This window comes from Phocoena phocoena, chromosome 7 (assembly GCF_963924675.1).
Source record: "Phocoena phocoena chromosome 7, mPhoPho1.1, whole genome shotgun sequence".
NCBI classification, from domain to species: Eukaryota; Metazoa; Chordata; class Mammalia; order Artiodactyla; family Phocoenidae; genus Phocoena; species Phocoena phocoena.
Window position 1 is genome coordinate 96,297,864 of NC_089225.1, and position 25,146 is coordinate 96,323,009.

The 25,146-nt window shown below is 46.8% G+C and overlaps 1 protein-coding gene across 1 annotated transcript in view; it reads left to right on the forward strand.

Annotated features, from left to right (window-relative positions):
• The window catches only part of TTLL4 (tubulin tyrosine ligase like 4), a 38,042-nt gene extending 13,740 nt beyond the window's left edge, over nucleotides 1-24,302 (forward strand). The window contains exons 2-19 of the mRNA XM_065880731.1: nucleotides 7,209-8,787; nucleotides 9,679-9,788; nucleotides 10,143-10,206; nucleotides 15,050-15,171; nucleotides 15,616-15,726; nucleotides 16,088-16,164; nucleotides 16,876-17,067; nucleotides 17,168-17,250; nucleotides 17,483-17,611; nucleotides 18,987-19,109; nucleotides 19,412-19,510; nucleotides 19,844-19,978; nucleotides 20,373-20,510; nucleotides 21,797-21,899; nucleotides 22,525-22,735; nucleotides 22,876-22,946; nucleotides 23,351-23,436; nucleotides 23,771-24,302. Of these exons, the coding sequence (XP_065736803.1) occupies nucleotides 7,307-8,787; nucleotides 9,679-9,788; nucleotides 10,143-10,206; nucleotides 15,050-15,171; nucleotides 15,616-15,726; nucleotides 16,088-16,164; nucleotides 16,876-17,067; nucleotides 17,168-17,250; nucleotides 17,483-17,611; nucleotides 18,987-19,109; nucleotides 19,412-19,510; nucleotides 19,844-19,978; nucleotides 20,373-20,510; nucleotides 21,797-21,899; nucleotides 22,525-22,735; nucleotides 22,876-22,946; nucleotides 23,351-23,436; nucleotides 23,771-24,029 (3,594 nt within the window). The 5' untranslated portion in view covers nucleotides 7,209-7,306 and the 3' untranslated portion in view covers nucleotides 24,030-24,302. The remainder of the gene's footprint in view (nucleotides 1-7,208; nucleotides 8,788-9,678; nucleotides 9,789-10,142; nucleotides 10,207-15,049; nucleotides 15,172-15,615; nucleotides 15,727-16,087; nucleotides 16,165-16,875; nucleotides 17,068-17,167; nucleotides 17,251-17,482; nucleotides 17,612-18,986; nucleotides 19,110-19,411; nucleotides 19,511-19,843; nucleotides 19,979-20,372; nucleotides 20,511-21,796; nucleotides 21,900-22,524; nucleotides 22,736-22,875; nucleotides 22,947-23,350; nucleotides 23,437-23,770) is intronic.
• Nucleotides 24,303-25,146: the final 844 nt, after the last annotated feature.

Below are 25,146 nucleotides of genomic sequence, written 5' to 3' on the forward strand. Positions count from 1 at the left end.
GGTGCGGGAGCTCAGTAGTTGTAGTGTGTGGGTTTAGTTGCCCCACGGCATATGGGATCTTAGTTCCCCGACCAGGGATCGAACCCACGTCCCCTGCATTGGAAGGAGGATTCTTTACCACTGGACCACCAGGAAAGTCCCTCTTATCTGCACTTTTAAAGCTCTTTGGGGTCTTGAGTGTGTTTTTTAATGTGGGATATATATCTACTCCATACTAGAAATTGAAGTATTTATTTATTAATTCATTTAGAAATTATAATAAACCCATTACAAGTAAACATATGTAGCATTTTTAAAAATGGAAAATGTGGTTGTTTCAGAAATATTAGTGAGAAGAGTGGCATTGTTTTTGAGAATCTGGTTGTCTGGCTTAATAGAAGACAGCTGGATTCTCATATTTGTTTCTGCATTCAGTTGGTTCGATATGTTGTTGTGATTGAATGATGAGGAAAATCCAGCCTCACATAGATAATTAGTTGGAAAAGGGAGGGATATTTCTGTGGCCTTTTCAGACAATAGTGGATATTCTTCTTTGGTACTACACAGAAGTTAACAAGGGGTGGTTTTATGCAGTTTAGCTGCAATGGAATCTGAAATGTTATCAGTGAGCTTTTCATACTTTGTTTCATTAGAATCCATTGGTCTGTCTCTGACTTTGACCGGACCTTTTACCCGTGCCTGATTCTTTGACATTGTGTGATAGATATTTAGAAAATACTGGTTCATTGAATTATGTTGATCTTACAAATGTTGCCACATTTTATTTTACAGTATCAAAAAACAATATATTATCACCACACTCATCAGAAAGATGCTTAAGTATTGGGAAGCTGTCAAGCTCATGGTGGCAGATACAATTTTGCCAAAATTATAATTTTCTCTTGGAAGCTCAAATTTTATCATTGGCAACAAACACTGTCAGCTGTTTTCCCTGAAGCGACAGGCTTACTCTGTTTCATTTTCTAGAGAATGCCTGCCAAGTATCAACGTCTGAATAACCATCACTTTTGTGTCCTTCATTCTTTCAAGTAAACATGATGTTCCACAGAGGAATTTTGCAATTCAAACAAGTGCTTTATTTAGAGACAACCATCGTCTTCTATTTTATATGTCCTTCTCATTTTGTAACACAGAATATTAAAAAGATGTACTTGAGGATTGAGATTTCATTTTTATTGCATCATCAAGGACATTCTTAAGTAAAGCTGGCATTTCTTCTTTCACTGTGCAGTGAAGGAGTGTGTGGTGGTGAAGAATCTCGCTTGGTGCCATTGTCTCGACTCCTACTCAGGAACCAGCAGTTTGACCTACTATTGCTCTTGCACCATCAGTGGAAAGGCTGGCACAGTAAAAAAAAGGCAAATCACATCTTAGTTTTGTTATGAAAATAGTTTCAGCTAGTGGAACCCCTGAAAGAGTCTTAGGGTTCCCTCAGGGTCTGGGACCACACTTCGAGGACCACTGCTTTAGAGAGCTCACCTGAGGTTTCTTTCAGAAGCTGCTGAAGGTCAAGGCTTCAGGAGAGCTAGTCACTTAATTATGTTAAGCCTTCAGCTGTTTTCACTTTTTAGTAATTTGCAGATGGCTCTCCCTCAGCTCTAGCTGCTGTAAGCTGTATTTTTTCCTGAGGTTTACTAACTACTCTGACATAACTGTGTTCTACAAGAGCTGCCCTTCTCAACTTGTGCTAGTGACCCTTCCTTATCATTAGGGTTGGGGTATTGGCCTTCCTTTCTTAACAGGACTTTAAATAAGTTCCATGCTCCTCCAGCTTTCTTTAGGGAGACATAGTTTATGATTTATCTCATAAGAGAAAATGGGTCTGATTCCTATACTCATTCTGTTTGATTTCAGACAAGTCAGTTCTACCTTCTTACATAACTGTTGAGCAACTAAAGTAATTTCATCAGAGATCTTATGACTGTAGACTCTGAACTGTTTCCGATGTCCTGAGTTCCCCTGTGACTGAGGGAAACACTTAGATGGAGGAGGAAGAGGAAACTTCAGATCCCAAGAGCCACATACACTCCTGTAATGTAGGAGAGTGATACAGTCAGTGTGTAATGAATAATTGCTTTCTGTAGAAATAGATACTTTGTCCAAGTTGTTCTGGGCCTGGCCCCTGGTGACTTGATGGTTTGAGACAACAGTCATAGATTTTCTAGCATAGACTGCTCGTCATTCACTCTCACTTAAGGAGGAAACTTGAGGCAAAATGACCCCACAGAGAGTGGAAGGCAGAATGAGATAGACAGCTTCTGAATGCTGTCTAAAGATGGCCAAGCAGGATGTTGAGATTCCTGAGACTGGATGCTTTAGAAGGAGAGAGGCTGGATCCAGGGATGTCAGGCAGGATGCTACTGCAACAGCCCTGCACTTGGTGAGGGGGGTGAAGGACTAGGAATTGGACTGAGCGGGTCATGCAAATAGAAAGAAAAGGATGTTTGAGGCCATTTTGTTTATCTTCAGAATGTTCAGCAGTTCTTTACCTTCCTTTCTTATCCCTTTAAGGGAAAAAAAAATTGTTTCTTTTTTAACAGCTTTGTGGAGGTATAACTGACATTGAAAATATTCATCACCCTCAAGTCAATTAATTTTTAAACTTTGTTCTAGGGAGCCTTAATATCTCATGACGTTTTGCAGGGAGGCTTGGGTAGCATTGCTGAGGAGGAGGCCAGACTAGGGCAGTGATCTTCCTCCTTCTACTCGCATAGCTGTGCATTTATCTGTTACAGAAACACAAGATTTTCCTGTAAAAACCATCATGGAGCTTATGAGGCATATTCATATGAGAAGAGAACAGCGGTAAAAGATAGCCTTTACAAAGTATCCAATTAGAGGAATAAATTACACAACAGATATTCATGGGTAGGATGGAGCTTGAGCTGGACCTGGAAAAGGTAAATAAAATATGATAAGGATTCGGAAGGAAGAGGCTGAGTGGAGTAAGGGCCTGCAGACCGGTTTGAAAGGATTAGTACAAGACCAGAACAGGTCATATAACAGAGTTAAAGGTGGAAGGAAATGGAAATACACCTTAAAAAAAGACTGAAGCCAGACTCAGGCTAAGAAGTCTGGAATTTATTTATTGACTTACATGAGAATCATCTAGAAGCCTTGTTTAAAATACAGATCCCTGGCCCTACCTCAGACCCACTGAATCCTCTCTGAAAGTGGGGCTCAGGAATCTGTACCCCAGGTTATTCTGATGCAGGTCGTTGGTGGGCTACTGGGATATTAGAGAAGGACTCATGGAAAATTTTTGGAAAGGTAACTGATCAAGTAATATTTAAGCAAAGTTAACCTGGAGGTTGCCTGCAGAATGGAATTAGGAAGGGCAGACCCTGGAGACACAAACTTCAGTGTGGAAGCTGTTGCGGCAGTCCAGATCTGGGATGGCGGTTGAAATGAAAGGAGGAGGCATGCTATGAAGAAAGAATCTCTTAAGTTTTGTGACTGGTTTGGCTTTGGAGATTAAGAGAAAGGAAGAAATCAGAAGTGACTTAAGTTTTCCTCTTAGGTGACTGAGAGAAAGAAGTTTCCACTGAAAGAAATTGGAACGTCAAGAGTGCAGAGCTAGGGAATTCCCTGGAGGTCCAGTTTCACTGCCGGGGTCCGGGTTCAGTTCCTGGTTGGGGAACTGAGATGCTGTAAGCCGTAAGGCGCGGCCAAAAAAAAGAGTGCGGAGCTGGTCTGACAAACTGGGCTGAAGTGGTTGGACTTGCCTGTGGAAAAGGTGGAGAAGACAGTTGGCGATGAGGACACAGAGCTTGAGAGAAGTCGGGTCTGAAAAGTGACTCGTAGGTAATAGTTGAAGTGGTGAGAGCAGGTTGGTTTGATGTGGGAGAGAGGATAAAAGAGAGGAGCTGTGGAGGATTTTGGAGCGGACCTCTGGAGGAAAAGGCACTGTTGAAGCAGTTGGGTGTGGCTGTAGCAGAGTTCCTACACTGAGTAAAGGAGCAGCAACAAGGAGATGCTGGTAGCACCCCAGTGTTCACTGCAGCACTATTTACGATAGCCAAGTTATGGAAGCAACCCAAGTGTCCAGTGATAGATGAATGGACACAGAAGATGTGGTACATATATACAGTGGAATATTACTTGGCCATAAAAAGAGAAATCTTGCCACTTGCAAAAACATGGGTGGGGGACTTCCCTGGTGGTCCAGTGGGTAAGACTCCATGCTCCCAATGCAGGGGGCCCGGGTTCAATCCCTGGTTGGGGAACTAGATCCCACATGCATGCCGCAACTAAGAAGCCCACATGCTGCAACGAAGATCCTGCTGCCACAACTAACACCCAGGGCAGCCTAAATAAATAAATATTTAAAAAAAAAAAACCAAAAAAACCATGGGTAGATCTAGAGGGTATTATGCTAAGTAAGATAAGTCAGACAAGGAAAAACAAATGCCCTGTGGGAAATGGCCATTGCAGACACATACAAGATCTAGAATCCTGTTAAGTCACAGAGAAGAGAATCCACTTTACTCTGGCACTAGCCCAGCAGGCCACCCACAGCTTCTGAAGAGGGTGGGAGTATATCCTTCGCCATCCTCTTCCTCATTTGGATTAAAAGTGAAGCCAGCTAGATGCCGGTCCACTTGCGTCCAGTGTTCCTATTACCGAGGATTTGTGTGGAGGGATGCAGAGAGGCTGACATTGAGCAGTGTGTGCAGAGAGGAGGGTTCTCTTCACCCAGCCCCGAGTGGGTACCCATGTCTGTGAGGGAAAGTGGGCTTGCCCGCGGTGCAGATGAGGATGCAATGGTGTGCTCTTGGGCACTTCACCCGCAAAGGGGGCTCAGTATAAACAGTGGAGGAGTGTTTCCAACCTGCCTTTTGTCTTGTACCTGAAGGTTAGGGATAAGTGAGGGAACAGGGCCTAGGTGTGTGTTTCATTTCTATTTAAGAGGCAGCATGGAGTCAAACTCAGGTTTTAATCTAGCCACTCCTTGTTGGTTGTTTAATTATAGAAAAGTTACTTAGCTTTACTGAGTCTTGGATTCATCATCAGCAAATTGAACATAGGGTGTTTGTGAGGATTCAGTGAGCATAGTACCTGGTATTTATTAGGTGCCCAAACTAGCATTCATCAGTTCTAGTGTATTTCCCCTTTATTTACTGTGATTTTTTTTCAGTTTATTTATTCAACAGAATATTGAGCACTTATTGTGGGTGAGACCCTATATTGGGGACATCGGGGAGGGACAACATGCTCCTTGCTCCTAGTCAGATGAGTAGTCCATTATTAAAGCTCAGTGTAATACAGACAGTGATGGTGGCGAGCACAGAGATGAGGCATCCTATTTGAACTGGGGAGTCCAGAAAGGCTGCCTGGTGAAAGTGATATTTGAGCTGTTTATTTTTTGCCTGGTGGAAGAGAAGGAAAGCCTTCTAGGGAGCGATACTTGTAGAGACATGAAGGTCTGAGATAGGATGCACGTGACGAGCCACAAGTTGGGTGATATTCAGGGAGCACCAGCCTGAAATCTTGTTTCCTTAGCCCTTTTTGCCATCACTTTGGTGAATCTGTTGTGCTGCGTGAGTGGGGAAAGATGTAGATTCCTGAAAGATGACTACGTGAATTGGGACGCGAATCTGTTGAGTGTATGTGACACACACTCAGGTGTGTGGTCTTAAAAATCACCGGCAGGATTTGACCCTTCCCTTTGTGTGTGCTTCTCTACCATAAGTGCACAGAGTATAACTGTCCCCCGCACAGTATTTCCATAGTTTGGACTTGGTGGAGGTCCATTTTCTCTTACCTTAATTTGCGGTTACTGGCATCATATCTGGTTTTAGCCCTTATGCTGTCTTTTGCCCACTATCATTTTGAATATTGGCAGTGATTTTTTGGTACTCTCCTTGAGAAAGAATCCACATAGGTCAGCCTTTTCAGGAAAAGAGGGTGACATCATGTGGTTTCTGCAGGCTTTTTGTTGGTAGACAACACCAACAGTTCCTGTAGCTGTAGACAGGAATTCTCCTATCAAAATACAAAGTCCTCTTCCCATTGACTGTGTCTCAAATGAAACTTGAGCAAAAAAATTCTCTGCTAATTCCTTCCCTCTAGCCACTCTGAAAACACTTGATGAAGATGCCAGGATTTCATTCAGCATTATCCCAGATGAATGACTTCTTGTAAAAGGGTCTTCTATTATTTTTCCCCTGGATGCTGTCGTGAAAGCAGACCCACCTTTCCCTGCAGGTGTGAAAACTGCAGAATATTTTGTGAATTTGGTTTAGAAAGCAAGAGACCATACTAAACTGACTGTTGGGAACCCAGAACTACAGGCTGGTTCAGAGGTTTTGCTTTAGAGGAAAGATTCAATGAGGAAATGTAAGAGACACGCTCTCCTTCCCCCAAATCAGCTCAAACTGAAGGCTGGGATTTGGAATAAAGAAAGTTTCTCTCCTCTTCTCGCCTCTGTATTCTACTCCCTGACCTTTCCTGTCCAATTGTGGCTGCTGGAAATAAAGTCACCTTAAATATAAAGAATGTTGGTGTCTAGTTCCATCTTGTTTCTTCTCTTTCCCACCAACACGTTGGTTGGAATTTAAGCCTATATAGTTGACAAGACGCTTGAAGAGACGAAATTACTGTCTCAGCTCCAGAATGCACTCCAGAGGTCAGCAGGAGAAATCTCTGCTCTTACCTGAACTTGTCACATTTAACTGTGAAAAGCAGACCACATCAGGGGCAGCTGAGAATTGGTGAGGGAGCAGCAGATGTAAAATATGCTTCTCAAATGATCTTTGACCATTCAGAATTGGTTGATGAGGAGGAAGGTATTAGCTGGTTTCTCTGCCACACCCAGACTTGCCTCATTCCTAGGCACACTCGTGTCAGGTGAGGGAAGGAAGCCACTTGTGTAAAGTTGTGGATGATGAGACAGAAAGGTGATTTTTTTCTTTGGAGAGAGAGGAAGGAGCTCTCTGAGAGGGTGGGAACATGTGAACAGACTTACACTGGTGGCTCCTTAGTGTCCCAGTCCTTGATGGAGCCAGCTTTGGTTGCATGAGGGCAGCAGGAAGTCCACGGAAAACACCCTAAGGATCTAGTGTTCTTCTCCCAGGGTCCCAATTGATGACCAAGACTGGTTGCCCAAGAAGTGCTGAGGTGGGGCTCTTCCTTGACTGGGCACCACTGTAGCATTGTGTCTGTCCTTCTAGGACTGTAACATTCCCAGTTGTCTCTCTGCCCTTCAGGCTGACGGACCTCAAGGATGCGGCTGCTACTGCTGGAGGTACGAGGCACCTTACCTGAGCTGGGCCATGAGGCCACGTGGCCGTGATGTGGGCTCCTCATGGCCTCAGCAAGAACAGAGCACTACACTATTGGCCGGGGAAACAGCTTTAAGCCGAGTGGGCCCTCAGGCACAGTGCCTACCCCGCCACCTGAGAAACCCTCTGAGGGCAAAGTCTGGGCTCAGGGTCATCAGCAGGTGAAGCCAATCTGGAAGGTGGAGAAGAAGCACGTGGGAACACTTTCAGCAGGGTTGGGCCCAGGCCTCTTGGGTGTCCCACCACAGCCCGCATACTTCTTTTGCCCCAGCACTTTATGTAGCTCCGGGAGCACGGCTGTCATTGCAGGCCACAGCAACTCCTGTTACCTGCACTCCCTCCCGGACCTGTTCAGCAGCACCCTGCTCTACCGCCACTCCAACTACGGCCACAGACCATACCAGCAGCTGGAGTCTTTCTGCTTGCGTTCAAGCCCGTCAGAAAAAAGACCTTTTTCTCTCCCTCAAAAGAGACTCCCTATCAGACTCACTGCCAATAAGGCCACTTCTTCCAAGGTCTCCCCCATGGCATCCTCATCCACAGAACCATACCTCTCACGGGGAGCGGCTGGGGAAAATCCTTCAGGGAAGAGCCTGGCCTCTGCCATCTCAGGGAAGACCCCGTCTCCACTCTCCTCTTCTTCCTCTTCCTACAAGCCCATGCTAAATAACAACTCCTTCATGCGGCCAAATAGCACTAAAGTGCCTTTATTGCAGGCCACAGAAGGCCTGAAGCCAGTATCCTCACCGAAGGTCCAGCTTGTCTCCTGGCATCATTCAGGGGGCACTGGAGACTATGCACTCCAGCCTGTTGAGCACAAGGTGCCCAAGAGCAGTGGCACTGTCCTAGATGATGACCCTTCCCACAGCACCCTGTCTACCCCCACTTCCTTAGACGCTTCCACCACCAGTGCTGCCTCTCCCCACTACAACTGGAGTAACTTAGCCACGGGGGCAGAGCCACATCCCTGTGGCCTGGATGGGGACTCTGTTTCCCAGAATCTGACTAGGGAGGTTCGGTTCACTGAGGCTGTGAGGAAGTTGACTGCAAGAGGCTTTGAGAAGAAGCCAAGGCAAGGCTACCATTTTGAACAGTCTTATTTCATGAACCCCAACTTGCAGTGGGATGTCCTCAACAGGAACAGGTGGTGGAAACCAGCTGTGGTAGGCCAGCAGCTCCCTCCGGAGAATGCTGGAGCAGACAGTAGGGTCCTCCCTGGAGCCTCAGACACCATGGAGCTGGACAGTACAGTCTTCTGTACCAAACACATCAGTATTCACCTCCTTGCCTCACACGCCAGTGGGCTCAGCTGCAGCCCTGCCTGTGGATCTGCGATCGACTCCCCACCTCTTGGAGAAGACAAAACTCCAGCTCTGCCTTCTCCCCCTCAGCCCCTTGGCGTGGCCGAGGTGGCCACCCGCCTCTCTTCCATCCATCTGGGCAAGCTTGGGAGGGAGGAGCCTAAGGAAGCCAGGAAGCTGGACTCATCTGCTAGGGATATTGGGTAAGTCGGAGAACGTTTTTGGTTCATTTAAAGCAGTAGAATGTATACATGTTTGGTGACACTGACCGTCTGTCTCTGGAGGTTGGTTTTGTTTCTTAACTGCCATAGAAGTTTGGTTTTCACTTTAGAGCAGAGGTCAGCAAGCTACACTTTGCAGGCCAAATCCCACCCTCTACCTGCTTTTATAAATAAGGTTTTATTGAAATGCAGTCTTACTCCTTCATTTACTACTGTCTGTGGCTGCTTTTTTGTTATAACCGTAGGGTTGAGTAGTTGCGACAGACTGAATGGCCCACAAAACTGAAAATATTTACTGTCTTGTCCTTTAGAAGAAGAGTTTGCTAAGCCTTGCTTTAGGTTATAACCAGGGAAAAATAAGAATTCCAAACATCATGTGTTGTGAACTGTGATTTCTCTACTTAATTCCAAACCAAATCAGGTTCTGAGTCAGTCCTGGTATGACAGCCATTTCAGAGTTAGGGCATACACATACTTGGCCTCTTCTCTTGTGCCTTGTTACTTCTCTGGAACCGTGGTCCACCAAGGCCTTGTTCTGAGTTCCCAGAGAGAAGTCTAGGGACCTTTGATGTCTGTTACCACGCATTGATTGATGGTGTTTTGTATTCAGAATTTTGTTTTTATATGCCATGAGGGACGTCAAAGAAGATGGAAGACATAGTGCCTCTCTGCAGAATAGGGGATGTAGGGTTGAGGAACTATGGCTAGACCTAAGCTCTGAGGACAAGAGGAGTAGTTGTAAGGCCCAGGCAAGGGCCAGCAGATTGGCGACTGGGGAAGAGACAAACATTGGGAGATGATGAAGGAATGAGAATCCAACTGTGACTGCTCTTATGGAGTTGGCTGGGCCGGGGGCATGATTCTTTCTTATAGTTCAGCTACTGACCTCCAGCTAGACCAGGTTGAAGCTGAAGATCTGGAAGAAGAGCTAATAGATGGTTTGGAAGACTGCTGCAATCATGATGAGAATGAAGAGGAGGAGGGTGAGTAGGGGACCCTCTCACCTCCAACTATACATGGGTCACCACCGCTAAGGAAGGGGACTAACAATTGTGTACCAGATCCTTAACTCACTTTGTCACCTACATTCATCATTCGCCTTGGGGGGTCTAAGGGTAGTAGTGGCTTTTGGGGGACTTGCTCTCTAGTCCCCCATCCCCCGAGTCTTGCCTTCTCCCTGCTGCTGTCCAGCTTCGGGGGGGCCATGCAAGGCAGCGGCGGGTGCTTGTGGCTCTGTAAGAAGGCTGAGCCAAGATGTCCAGGGAAGAGCTGCCTGGGCTTGGTGACTTTGTGTGGCAGCCTCTCCTAGCTGGGACTTCTCTGCTTTTCACCCCCAGGAGACTCAGAGTGCTCCTCATGCAGTGCTGTTTCCCCCAGCGAGTCAGTAGCAGTGATCTCTCGGTGAGTGCTGGCTGTGTAGATTGTTGGTAGAGGCCCATTTTCCGTCTCCTTAAGATTATAAAGAGATTAATCACCTAAGGCATTAATTAATGGCCCTGTTAACCGTAACTCATTTTTACCAAATTTTTACATTAGGACTTTCGTTTTTAAACAGGAAACAGTGGAAGGGAACAGAAGCATATTTTATCAGTGGGGCTTAAAGACAGTACCAAGTTTCTTAGGCTGCAGTTTGGTCTTTAGGCTTCAAGAAGTTGTTCAGGTAAAAAGCAAATAATTTCAAGAAGTATTTAGAAAATTAATAACTAATGAAGACCCATATTGTTTGAGGTAGATTCTTAGTTAGGCTACCCACTTGAGGGTAATTGCCACCTTGCATTATGAATGTGTCCCACAGGCAGGAACAGTTCTGAGACAGATATACTGCTAATTGGAGCTTTTTGCAATGCTCTTCTGCTCCCTTCAGAGGCTAGTTTTATAAGACTGATGTTGACCTTAGTAATAAGAAATTGAATTTAAAATTCGCTAGCTTTAATCTAGATTATTTTGTTGGCTGCCCTTTGTGGAATCTGAGTGATACCCATCTCTAACTAGGGAACCAAGAAGTCAGTCTCTTAATGTAGACCCTTCTTTTGTAAAACAGATAATTGTAGAGTGCTGTATAACTGAGATGGGGAGTCCAGGGAGAGGAAGGAATGCAGGACTAAGAGGAAATTACTGTAAATGAGGACATGTCATTGTGCTAAAGAGTTTTAGAACTTGCTTAAGGATCATATAGATCAACTTTCTGGGTAGAAAGTTAACATTCTTCAATATAATCTTCCTTGTTTCCCTCATCACTTCCAACCTTGTCTCAATATGAAGCTCTGTCTTCATTAATTATTATTAGATATTAAAAAGAACCCTCATGGGCTTCCCTGGTGGCACAGTGGTTAAGAGTCCGCCTGCCAGTGCAGAGGACGTGGATTCGAGCCCTGGTCCAGGAAGATCCCACATGCCACAGAGCAAGTAGGCCACAACTACTGAGCCCACGTGCTGCAACTACTGAAGCCCGTGCGCCCTAGAGCCCGTGCTCTGCAACAAGAGAAGCCACAACAATGAGAAGGCCATGCGCCTCAATGAAGAGTAGCCCCCGCTCTCCACAACTAGAGAAAGCCCACGTGCAGCAATGAAGACCCAATGCAGCCAAAAATAAATAAATAAAATAAATTTTTAAAAAAAGAAAAGAAAAAGAACCCTCACAAAGTACTAAACATTAAAGTTTTTTTCTTTTAAAAAATAATTTCTACTGAAAATGTAAAAAAAGCAAAATTTCTATTCTAATTTTAATTAAAATCTGGCCATATGTGTTGAGGCTTGCCTAGCATGTGGAGCACCCAGATTCTGGTTGCTTTCCTTTGTGTCAGTTGTGCCTTAGATGAAGCTGAGAGGAAAAGTTAGCCTCACCTAAGGTTAGTATGGGCGAGGCAGGCTGCATGTCTGCATGTGATGGTGCACATTCACATGGTGCCGCGGCCGTGCTAGCTTTAGAGCCCCAAACTAACAAGGCGGAGAGGGTTGTTCGGAAAGCGGAGAGACAGAATTGGGACTTGCTGTGACGATTAGTAGAAATCCTGTCATAGGTATCCTGAATCTGGTGCATAAATTCTGTTACTTTAAGCCTAACCCATTGTTCTTTCAGAAAAGCAGAACTTCTCCTGGTCATATATACTGGATGTTGACTAAGCACCTCCACTCTCCAGAAGAGAAATATATTTAACATTTAATTGACTTGGAACCCCTTTTCCACACTTAAGGGCGATCTAGGTTTGTCTTCAGGCCTACTTCAAGGCAGCTGAACAGCCCTTTATTTAACCTTTCTGATTTATAAGATAAAATTCACAAAAGGTGTTTGTTAATTATTTGCCCATTAATTAATTTAACTTCTACAAATTATACAGTCTATATGAAGCTTAAAACATGAGTTCAAGCAAATGGAGGTTGATGAATTCTAAACTACTTTGCATTTTGACTAAAATCAGAAATATTTTTGGATTGCAAAATCTTATTTTCTCCCAATTATGAAAGATTTATATATTTATTATAGAAAGTTTTGCAGTCACAGAAAGATCATTGAAAACACTACCTCTGCTTCTCCATTCAGCAGTAGTTTATTACATTTCCTGTTCCATATTTTTTTTCTAAGAATTGTGTAAATTTAGAGATGGTAATCATCAAGTCCAGCCTCTCTTTTTCAGACATGAAAATTGAGGAGAGAAGTTAAGTAACTATTTGCAAGGTCAAGGTTTCTAGCACTGCTAAACCAGAAGCCAGACCCATTGAGGTTAAGTTCAGTACTCTTGAGAGGCAGCTAACAAAGATATTTATTTTTTTAATGAAACTTTTGACACATTTGTAGATTTCTATGCAGTTTTAAGAAATAATACAGAGATTTCCTGAATTCTTTACTCAGTTTCCCCCTGTGGTAACATCCTTTTTTTTATTTTGGCTGCATTGGGTCTTCATTGCTGCCCACGGGCTTTCTCTAGTTGCGGTGAGCCGGGCTACTCTTTGTTGAGGTGCATGGGCTTCTCATTGCGGTGGCTTCCCTCGTTGCAGAGCCTGGGCTGTAGGTGCATGGGCTTCAGTAGTTGTGGTGCACAAGCTCAGTAGTTGTGGCTTGCAGGCTCTAGAGCACAGCCTCAGTAGCTGTGGCGCAGGGGCTTAGTTGCTCCGTGGCATGTGGATCTTCCCAGACCAGGGCTCGAACCCGTGTCCCCTGCATTGGCAGGTGGATTCTTAACCACTGTGCCACCAGGGAAGTCCCTCCTGTGTAACATCTTGTAAACTGTAGTACAATTTAGTACAATCAAGACATTAACATTAGTGAAAATGTAAACATTTCCATCACTGCAAGAATCCCTCCTGTTGTCCTGAGAGCACACTTCCTTCCTTCCTCTTCCCATCCCCTTCTTAACCCCTAGCAACTGATAGTTTTGTTATTTCAAGAATGTTATACAAATGGAATGATAGCCATATATAGCCTTTTGATATTAGCTTTTTTTACTCAGCATATTCTCTGCAAATCCATCCAGGTTGTTGCATGTATCCATAGTTCATTCCTTTATATTGCTGAGTAGTGTTCCATGGTATCAATGGACCACAGTTTGATTAACCAGCCACCTGCTGAAGGATATTTTGTTTGTTTCCAGTTTTTGACTGTTACGAGTAAAGCTGCTCTAAACAACTGTGTACATATTTTTGAGTGAACATAAGTCTTCACGTCTCTGAGATAAATGCCCAGAAGTGTAATTGCTGGGTTCTATGGTAATTGCATGTTTAGTTTCTTTTGTTTGATTTTTTTCTCTTTTGGCCGTGCCACACAGCATGTGGGATCTTAGTACCCTGACCGGGGATTGAACCTGAGCCCCCTGCAGTGGGAGCACAGAGTCTTAACCACTGGACCGCCAGGGAAATCCTGCATGTTTAGTTTTTTAGGAAACTGCCAGAACTGTTTTCCAGAGTGGCTGCACCATTTTGCATTCCTGTCTTGTCTTTGTTTTTAAACATTAACTCATTCTCCTTGATTTTCAACAATCTTAAATTCTGATACTCAGTAAATGAAAAGCCTTTAAAGTAAAATATTTTGGAAATGAGGAATAGAGTTGAATTAATTGGATTTATTTAATTAGGAATTAATATTTAACTTGACCCAATAAAATGCACTAAAAATCTCTAAGGTTTGAAACACTGAAGTGTTTTACATACAGTGCCTATTTCTGTCGTGCTGCAAAATAACAAGTAGAGGGCTTCCCTGGTGGCGCAGTGGTTGAGAGTCCGCCTGCTGATGCAGGGGACACGGGTTCGTGCCCCGGTCCGGGAAGATCCCACATGCCACGGAGCGGCTGGGCCCGTGAGCCATGGCCGCTGAGCCTGCGCGTCCGGAGCCTGTGCTCTGCAATGGGAGAGGCCACAACAGTGAGAGGCCCGCATTAAAAAAAAAAAAAAAAAAACAAGTAGAGTGGCTCTTTATAAGCTAAAAATTAATCTTAAAAAATATTTGTGGATCATATAGCTCAGTATAGAGAGTAATAACTACTCTCTCCACTTTCAATGCTGTTTGAAGAAATGGTCTGGGTCTATCAATAGATAGTTGAGGTTTTCACTATTTTGAGACTCCTTGAGCTAGCCTTGGCCAAGACATTGTTGGAATAACAGTAGGGACCCCATGGCCCACTGCCGCAGATTCCCAGACATGTGTTACTACATTGTTATGTAAAAATCTGATGTTAACGAATCATTTTCAAAACAGAGAAGAGCATTAATCAACCATATATTTTCAGATAAATGTAAAATGAGTTAGGAGTAGCACTACTTCTTTTCTTTCTGTTGCCTTTTCCCCCCTTTTCTTTTTAAAAATCTCTATATCTCTTCTTAGTTCTTTTCTACCTTTTCTGCTTTTCCTCCTTTTTAGTTACCCATATCATTCTTTTTCTCTCCTTGTTATTTCTCTTAGTCTTAGTGTAGTATATTCCTCTACTGTTATCCACTCAAACTCATTACCTGCTCTCTGAGAACCACTCTTTTCAGGAACCTCCTCAGCCTGTGGCTTGTCACAGGAAATTTTGGAGTTGTCTCATAGAATGAAGTATTGGAAAACTTTGTCTTTAGGTGATTTTTAATGGTGTGACTGTGTATAGGTTAGCTGTAGCACCTTATGGATTAATATTTGCAAAATAATTATTGAGCACTTGTTTTTGTAGAATCAAAGTGTAAAAGATAGCGCCCTGGAAGAAATATGTAATAGTAACAGCACTCAGGGCTGTGGCTTTCCCTTTCTCTACCACATTTCTGTTTTTCATCTTAGGAACTGTATGGAGATTCTGACCAAACCCCTTTCCAAAGAGAAAGTTGTCCGACCAGCCCTCATCTACAGTCTCTTTCCCAACGTGCCCCCTACCATCTATTTTGGCACTCCGGATGAGAGAGGTAAACCTGGCCAAGTGTCAGCCCAGAAGAACCCCCAGGAGAAGGATGCTAGCGAAGTTGGGAGGGGGTGGCAATAGGGTGGAAGGGGCTTTCCAGAAAGGCTGTATTGGTGCTTGGTTCCCCGCCTGGCTCACCAGTCTGGTGGGGGATCTTTATCTTGTCCATCCTTTGGCTGACCCTCTCAGCCCCATAATTTCATGATCATTCTTGCCCTCTAACCTTGTGTCTTTCCCCTTTCAACCGCCTCTCCTCTCTGTTTTCCTCATTCCTGTGCCACCTCCTTTCTTCCCCAAAGTGTGCTCCTTTCAAACTCTGATATGGGACAATACTTAGTGACTTGCCTACCCGGGGAAGGCTGAGCGACAGTGCCATCTTTTACCTCTTCTCACCATGACTTTCCTGCTCTTCTCCACACTCTCCCCCCACCTCCCCGCTTTCCCCCAGTGGAGAAACTTCCCTGGGAGCAGAGGAAGCTGCTCCGGTGGAAGATGAGCACAGTGACCCCCAACCTTGTCAAGCAGACCATTGGACGGTCCCACTTCAAAATCAGCAAGAGTGAGTCACTTGCCTTACTTCGAGCCTGTCCTCTGCCCCAACAGATGGGCTTTGGGCAGGAACGGAGCCCTAGATACCTCCTGTTATGTGGGGACCCTGTCCTGAAGTTTCCAACTTCATAGGAGGACATAGGTCTGAAATCCCTCTGGGCTGGAGTCTGTTCCTCAAAATTGCAAGACAGAGGCCCATTGTTCTAGTCCTGACCCCAGGGCCTCATGTAGGACAGCTCCATGGCAACTCTTAGAAAACCGGGGCTGGGAGCTATGCCCAGGCCCAGTGGTATTTCTGGGGCCTCTGAGCCTCTGTCTGTCCCAGGGACTGAGCTGCCAGCAGGACTGACTTCCTGATGTGCCTTCTGTAGGGAATGATGACTGGCTGGGCTGCTGGGGTCACCACATGAAGTCTCCTAGTTTCCGATCCATTCAGGAGCATCAGAAGGTAGGGGCCCTTTCTGAGCCATTCTTCCCCTGGACTCTGGATTGGGCAGGAGGAGGCTGGTATTGGAAGTGGGGGAAGAGGAGGATGACCATGGAGAAGTCAGGAGGGTTCATAGGGGAGTGGAGGAAGTGTAGGAGGCAGGTGCGGGGTGAGCCCCCAGCAGATCACGCATGTCTAGTAGTAGTTCAGCTGCGGTGTCTTAGATAGTTGCAGCCTCTAAAAGACACTTTTTCCTCTAGTGTCTTGAGATGCAGTGTCAGTTTTCAGTTTATTATGTTTCTCCTGTAACCGCTGCGCATTGCCTCCATTCCTCCAAGCTGAATATGTGTAAAGAGGACTTTGGTCTCATGCTGGAATGAATAGTCCCTTTTCCCCAGGAAAGCCAGGTAGTTTCCTGTCTTTGTCCTACAGGCATGGAAAAAGACTTAACAGCTTTTTCTTTGCTCTTAAGGTGAATATTATGTCTGTCTTAGGTACTATTTTATGTCGTGAACTGTTGACTCCTAAAGGGCACTCCGTTTTGTTGTGTTTGTGTTTGAATCATTTTTTGGTGAACGCTTGGCAGCTGAATACTTAAGGACCTTTAGACGGTGATAATCAGATGGAACAGGAGCTTTGAATGTTGAAATGGTGTAGTGAATCTTGCTGTCTTCCTTGTGGCCTCACCTGGACTCTCTCTCTCCCTACTCTCACCCTTTGTCCCTTCTGTAGCTAAACCACTTCCCAGGTTCATTCCAGATTGGGCGAAAGGACCGACTGTGGCGGAACCTGTCCCGCATGCAGAGCCGGTTTGGCAAGAAGGAGTTCAGTTTCTTCCCCCAGTCCTTCATCCTGCCCCAGGATGCCAAGCTTCTGCGCAAAGCCTGGGAGAGCAGCAGCCGCCAAAAGTGGATTGTTAAACCAGTGAGTGAATCACGGCAGGTGGCAGGCCGGGGCCTGAGAGTGGGAACAGCAGAGTGTCTGGCCAGGTAAACAGCTCCTCTCCTCTCCCCTTGACCTCTAGCCGGCATCTGCTCGAGGCATTGGCATCCAGGTCATTCACAAGTGGAGTCAGCTCCCCAAGCGAAGACCCCTTCTGGTACAGAGGTGAGCCGGTCTCCAGCTCAGATCCTGCTCCCCGTTGCCCATCTTCTCAGCCTGGAGGTTCCCTTTTCATGATGTTCTTTTGTCCTTTGTCCTCCCAGCCAAAAAACTTCCTCAGCCAGCTGTTTAAAGGTCTTTGTCCTGGAGACCGTTAGCTGGCTTTTGCCATGGCTCAGTTACCTACCAAGCCCTATCTCATCTGTCCTGTACCTGAATCTGGCCTTTCCCTGTGTAGGTATCTCCACAAACCCTACCTCATCAGCGGCAGCAAGTTCGACCTGCGAATCTATGTTTACGTCACCTCCTATGATCCTCTACGGATTTACCTCTTTTCAGATGGACTCGTCCGCTTTGCCAGTTGCAAGTATGTGGTAGTGGTGAGGCCTCATGCTGACAGCTTTGGGGATTTGCTTTCCCTCCAGGGAGGGAAGCCAGAGGACACCAAACAGGAAAATAACCAATATTTTGGTAGGTTTTGTTAGCAAAGGAGAAGGTAGGGTGCCTTTGGGAAAACCTAGTCTTCCTTTTCTCCTGTGTGTCTCCTGTACTTTTACATCAAACACTTCACTTCTGACACTTCTGGTCCCCAAATGTGTGGGTTTTTTCCCCCACACGAAGCAGTTCTACACAACACCAGGTGAGTGTCCTACAATTGAACTCAATTCTGACACTGTCTACCTGGAGATAGCATCAGATCCCACAGGTTAAGGACTCAGTCTCATCAGGCTGCTCCTCTCTACACCACCTCAGATGCCAGTTGCAAGTTCAGGGTGCCGCATGTGTTTCTGACCAGTTGGTATAAATCAGAGGTTCCCATGACCCCCTCCTTGGGGCTGGGGCTGAGGGGTATCAATTTGATTAATTGGCTAGAGCAGCTCACTCAACTCAGGAAAACAGTTTACTTATGTTTACTGATTTATGAAAGATGGATGTGATAAAGGGTACAGAAGAACAGCCAGATGGAAGAGATGCACAGGGCAGGGTATGTAGGAAGAGGCACAGAGCTTCTATGCCCTCTCTGGGCTGGCTGCTCTCGCAGCACCTCCAGAGGTTTACCCACCCGGAAGCTCTCTGAACCTCATATTTTGGGGACTTTTTTGGAGGCTTCATCACTTAGGCATGATTGATCATTAACTCCATTTTCAGCCCTTCTCCCTTTTTAAGAGAATGGGAGTTGAGTGGGGGGAGTTGAAACTTGCAACTGTCTCATCATGGCTTGGTCTTTCCAGTGACTGTCCCTCATCCAGAAGCCACCCAAGAGCTTACCCAGTGTCGCCTCATTAGAACAGAAGACGCTCCTATCACCCGGGAAATTATAAGAGTTTCAGGAGCTCTGTGTCGGGAACTGGGATCAAAGACCAAATCTGAGAACAAAGATGCTCCTTGTACTCTTACCACTTAGGAATTTACAAAGGTTTTATGAGCTCTGTGCCAGGGGCTGGGGGCAGAGACCAATATGTATATTTGTTATTATAAATCACAGTTATATGTGGAAGGGGCAATAAGGAGGTCCTCTGCTTCACTGAATAGGGACGGTCTTCCTGCAGGACTGAGGTGGGATAAATTGGGAGATGAGTTTATCTGTGGTGTTTGGGAAATCTTACCAGTAGGTGTACTTCTCAGACCCTTGTGCATCTGAAAAGATCTGTCCACTTGTCCTTTGCCTCCTCAGGATGTGGGGAAATGTTTGGACCGTTATCCATCTGCCATCTCACCTCTGCCTTTCCTCTCACTTCCAGGTATTCCCCTTCCATGAAGAGCCTTGGCAACAAGTTCATGCACCTGACCAACTACAGTGTCAATAAAAAGAATGCCGAGTACCAGGCCAATGAAGATGAAACGGCCTGCCAGGGCCACAAATGGTACCCAGACAGTGTCCCCATCAAGTGGAGGTCTAGAGGAGCACAGGGTTCTGGGGTTTGGGGAGGTTTCGGGGGGGTGGTGAGTGGAGGATTAATATAAGACCCAGAGATTATATAAACACTTGGCAATTTAGAATTGGTCTGTTTGCATCCAACTCATTTCTGTCTTAATTCAAAACATCAAAAGAAGATATATGAAGAAGGTACCTTTGGGCCTCTCATTCCTTTTTCTTTCTCTTTTCTTCGTTGCTCATTCATAAACTACAACCCTAAATTCTCCCTCCTCCTCTCCTGCCTTACAGGGCACTGAAGGCTTTATGGAGCTACCTGAGCCAGAAGGGAGTCAACAGTGATGCCATCTGGGAGAAGATAAAGGACGTTGTTGTCAAAACGATCATCTCGTGAGTCACACTGCTACCCTGGGTGTGGGGCCTGCCACTGAACCCCCCCTTTTCTTATGGGCCTCCACCCTGCTGTGCTCCAGACTTTTGACCATGCTGTCAAAAGTTCCATTTCTGAGGACAGGGTTTAGGAAGGAATGGATAGACTTAAATTCTGCTCTTCTACTGAACTTCATCCCCAGAAGCTGGCTCCAGATCACAAACATCTCTTGAGAGCTTCTTTTCCTGGGTTGCTTCTGTCCTCCTGTCTCCGAGCCACTCCATTGGCAGGGCAGCTCTAGGTGGAGCCTCTGGGAGGAGCTGAGCTGAGTACTTTCTCCGTCCTGTGACTAGGTCGGAACCCTATGTGACCAGCCTGCTGAAGATGTATGTGCGGCGGCCCTACAGCTGCCACGAGCTCTTCGGTTTCGACATCATGCTCGATGAGAACCTCAAGCCCTGGGTCCTGGAAGTCAACATCTCCCCAAGGTAGGTATTCTCAGGGCACTCACAGTAGAAGCCTTTCTGTGTCCTCAAGATCCTGTTTCTGCTCCAGTCTTGCTGACTTTGGGAAAACCTTTCCTTCACTAGAATATGTGTTTTCCCTTCATGGTCTGTTTACGCATTCCCTTATTCTTTGCCGTTATCTCAGGGTTCTCTGACATTGGAGACAGATTGTTAAAAGTTACTCTTTTAAACTTGATGCCTACTGCATGTTTTTCCCTAGCAAGGTCATGGGCAGGAACCACCCTGTGTGAGGTTATTCACTATCCGTGATGGTGCTCATGAGTTGGGTGTACATGGGGCTGGCACTGACTGGGACTTGGGACTGGAAACAGTTTTGGCATCTGCTTTTACCACTCTTTGCATCCTTTCCCTGAAGCCTCCACTCCAGCTCTCCACTGGACATCAGCATCAAAGGCCAGATGATCCGTGACCTTCTGAACCTGGCGGGCTTTGTTCTGCCCAGCGCAGAGGATATCGCTTCCAGCTCCAGCAGCTCCAGCAGCTCCACCACCAGGTGGGCCTCCGTGCTTGTCTGCAGCTCGGCTGGCAGCATGAGCAGCCCCATAGGGACTCTGGGAAGGGGTGGTGTCTGGGTGTTCCCTCCTGCTTGGTCTCCCTTACTGCTCGGTCTGCCCCTGCAATCTACTCACACACCACTGCCATGTCAGTGCCCCTAAAAGTATGTTTGATTAATTGCTCCCCTGCCCAGGAATCCCCACAGAGCCTGGGGGATCAGCTTTAAATTCCTCAAGCAGGGGATTCCCTGGCAGTCTAGTGGTTAAGACTCCACGCTTTCACTGCTGAGGGCCTGGGTTCAGTCCCTGGTCGGGGAACTACAATCCCACCAGCCGCGCGGCACAGCCAAAAACAAAAACTTCCTCAAGCAGACATTCAAGGCCCCAGCCTCTTTTTCCCAGGCGCCCCTCCCTTAATTCCTCTTCCCAGCTCCTGTGCTCTGACAAACTGGATCGCTCATAGAACCTCAAGGCTGGAAGAATCCTTAAGGATCAGTTAGTCTAGTCTCCTCTCTGAAATGTTCACTGCTTCTCATTGTTCCCCTGTGGTGTCCCCTCCTCTGCTCATGGGGTTTCTTCCTCCTTCCACTCAGCAAGACCTCCCTGTTTCAACCTCACCCATCCATCAAAGCCTAGCTGAAGGCAGCATCTTCATGAAACCAGCTCAATGTGGGCTCTCTCCTCCACACCCCACAAAGCACTCAGAACCACTCTTGAGGAAAGGGAGCTCAAGTTTTTGGTAACAAAACTTGCTTTCCCCACTGTACCTTGTAGACTTATATTTGGCTCTGTGCTATAGTTATTTGTCATTTGACACATGCCATCCTGTGAGCTTCTTGGAGGCCATCTTTGTGTCTCTCTCAGCAGTAATTGTTGTAATGTGGGTGATGAAACTGAGGTGCAGGGAGGTCAGGGAATTTGTCCAGGATCACATAGCCAGTAGGGCCAAGCTGGATATTTATTATAGTAAGTGTTCACTAAATTAAGCTAAACTGAAATATATACAGTGATTGTTCCATGGTCCTCCTTTTTTTATCATTTAAATACAACTTAAAGAGGGTGCTTTGTACTCTTTTAGTTCTTACATGGTACTTCATCTTTGAGTCTCAGGCTACCGGAATGCAGTGCATTGCAGTCTGATTTACTCACGTAACGAACTTCTGTCCATCCTTCTTTGTCTTCTCTTGAGAAGGGTGTCTTCCTGGGCTGGACCCTCTCTCTACATGTCCTCAGGATGTGAAGCTGCTGACCTTACCCTTTGCCCCCTTTCCACCCTCTGCCTTAGCCTGCCCAGCTCCCCCAGGGACAGATGTCGAATGGCCCCAGAGTACTTCACTGCACAGAAGATGAAGAAAGCCTATTACCTGACCCAGAAAATTCCTGATCAGGTAGGAAATTGCCTTCACCCCAGTGCTAGTAGAAAGCTTCCCTGGTCAAACCTGTGGAGCCCCAAGGCAAGCAGTTTTTCTTCCCTCTAGGGCAGGGTTTCCTACATCCCCTGATGTGCAGGGATTTGTTGGAATGTATGTCATTCCGGAGAGAGTTGATGGCCCTTATCACATGTTCAACAACCACTCCTCTTAGCAAAGTGCTGTACCAGCCCACCCTTCTTGTAGAGCTGTATACCCTTGGGTTTCTTTCCCTGAGGGGCACTGAGCTCCTGGAAGGCTGGACTTTCTCCGAGCAGATGAGGGAGTCAGATGGAAGTGTGGCAGACACAAGGCTGTGGCCAAATCTGGATTCTGATCTTGACTGCATCCAACAAATCGCTTAACCTCTGTGCCCCCTGTCTCCCCTCACCCCAGCCAAGAGTCTCTTCATCCCCTGAATAAGCTCAGCAGACTTGGGAATAGATGAGGCCCAGAGTGGGCCCACCAGACTGCCTCGGTGGTCCTTTGGTCCTGGAGCCTTAGGACCCCAGAGCTGTACTCCCCATCCCCCAGCTTTTTGATTCTCTGCCTCTGGCTTACACTCTTTGTCATACCCTTCTCCCCCCTGTTCCTTGGGCCACAGGACTTCTATTCATCTGTGCTGGATGTCCTGACGCCAGATGATGTTCGGATTCTGGTTGAGATGGAGGATGAGTTTTCTCGCCGTGGTCAATTTGAACGAATTTTTCCTTCTCGAATCTCTTCTCGCTATCTCCGCTTTTTTGAGCAGCCGCGATATTTCAACATTCTCACCACCCAGTGGGAACAGAAGTACCATGGCAACAAGCTCAAAGGTGATGTGTCCTCCCTGCCCACATGCCATGTTTAATGAGAGATTAAATCCCAATAGACCAAGAAGTGGGCCTCTGTGGCAAGAAGAATAGGCCAGTTGGTTCCACCCTCTTAAGTCCCACCCTTGTTAATCTTGTCCTAGGAGTAGATCTGCTTCGGAGTTGGTGCTACAAAGGGTTCCACACAGGAGCCATCTCTGATTCTGCTCCAGTGGTGAGTAGTGCCGTTGGGGTGAAGGGGGACAGTCCTACCTCAGGCCCCTCCCTCTTCCACCTTAAGAGCGCAGCATGAGTTGGGTGTAGGTCCAGACCCTCTCACTTCTTCCCAAGGTTCTGCAGGTCTCTGTGTCTCGGGACCATTCCCTTTCAAGGGAATAATTGCCTCCAGGATTCCCGGGATGCCTTTCTTTCAAGGATCAGATGCTTTGTAGCCTCAGCTTCTTATCTGAATCAAGAGAGGACCAAGACTTCTCCCCATATGGGCCCATTTCTGCAGGGTAGGGAAGGGAAGAGCCCTTTGATCACTCAGAGGTAGAGCTGGGAAAGAGTCCTAAGACCCAGACACTCTCCCCTGACCTCTACCTCACCCTTTGGCCTCATTGCTTCCTTTGCTTTTAGTGGACTCTCCCGACATCAATTCTGACTGTCCCAAAGGATGATGTGACGCTCAATGATTTCTCCAAATCGGAGACTGGCAAGCTGGGGTGAGTGCCGCCTGGGCAAGGGAAGAGTGTTGAGTGTGAATTCGGGGAGTTTTCCTACTCCCTCTCTTCCCAGAGTATGATGAGATCAGCGTCCTCCAGTTGGGGGTTGGTGGGAATATCAGAATATGCAGCCACAGTATCTTCTTCTGGTGGCTCTTGGTTTGCCCAGTAAGCTGAGCTGGAGCACAGACTCATCCGCAAAAGCAGCCACTTGCAGCCATACTGAAATGAATACGGTGAATGCCTGCTCTAGACTCTGAAGGTAGCAGGTCGTGGGTTAAAGTCTCAGCTACACAATGTCTCAGTCATTTCTTCCTCCCTCTGTTCCCTTCAGAAAACATGGCTCCTCCAAGGGAAGCATACCACTCTCTGGAGATGGGACCATGCCCAAGCCCACGAAGACCCAAGCTGGCCTTTCCCCTTTCCCCAGGAAACCCAGTTCCTCAAAGGACAGTGAGGACACCAGCAAAGAGCCCAGCCTCTCCACCCAGACGTTACCCTTGATCAAGTACTCTGGGCAGACTTCGAGGCTTTCTGCCTCCCCCACCTCCCAGTCAGCTGGTGACTCCCTCCTGGCTGCTGTGAGCCTGTGACGGGCCTGCCTCCACCAGCCCCTGCCCAGGCGCACCAGCCTTAGCTACCTCATGGGAACCGGCTGGCCGGCCAGCCTGAGCTCCCACCCCTCCACCTCGCCCCTCCTCAGAGTATTTTTTGAAGTGGTTGAGTTGTAGAGGGGGGTGTCTGGCGGACTGGAGGGGTGGTGGGGAGGGGAACAAGGTGAGGAAGGTTCACTGGCTGGCACCTCATATCTCAGTGGAGAAGCCAATGATGGCCACTCAGCCTTATAAAGCAGGGTTTGGTTTCTACTTTTAGAGAGCCATGTGTGGTTTGTTTTAGGCCTTGGTGCAGTGACTGAGTTATGGCTCAAGAGGAGAAAACAAACTGAACATATTTGGGCCTGAAGTCCCTTGCTCTCTATATAATTGAGGAGGTTCCTCTGAGGGTCCTTATTTCCTCAGGTCTCACCCTCCTGCCTCCCCAACCCCCTGTCCTGAGGAGTCACTTTCAGAAGCCTTCAGACCTCCTCAGTAGATAAGCAGGCAGAGGCCATGACACGCTGAACCCATTTCCCATCGTCCTAGTCTTGGGGGCATCCCCACCTCCAGACCATTTCTCCTTTCGTATACCCACCCAGCCAGTAGCCCTAAGTCTTCCTATTCTGACCTCACATCACTACTTGTTCAACCTTCTAGACTTCTCTCTCATGGATGTTACCCCTTCAGCTCTGGTCTCCCTGTGAGGTGAGAGGCTTTATGAACTTTGTGAATTTCCCATGGCTGCAGTAAAGGAGCCCAGATAATCCCACTTGCTGTTGCCTGTCTGGGTCCATATATCAAAGGACGCAATCCAAGGGGAGGGTGGAAGGAGCTGTGGTTCCCCCTTCACACTCTCTGGTGTTCGGGGTCTGGCTCACAGGTCGCTAGGGCATGCAGACTCTGGTGGCCTGGAGGGCGGGTTTCAGGAGCAGCCACCATTGTAGGATGGGCTTCCAGTCAGGCTCCTGACTAAACCTTGTACTCTGAACTGGATCTACCTCCCCAAGACTCAGTAAACAGTGAGTGTTCAATAAATGTTGACCACGTGAACTGTACGTACGGAGGTCTCACAGGACACAAACACCTAAGCCAGAAGCTCTGCCTCTCTCTCTCC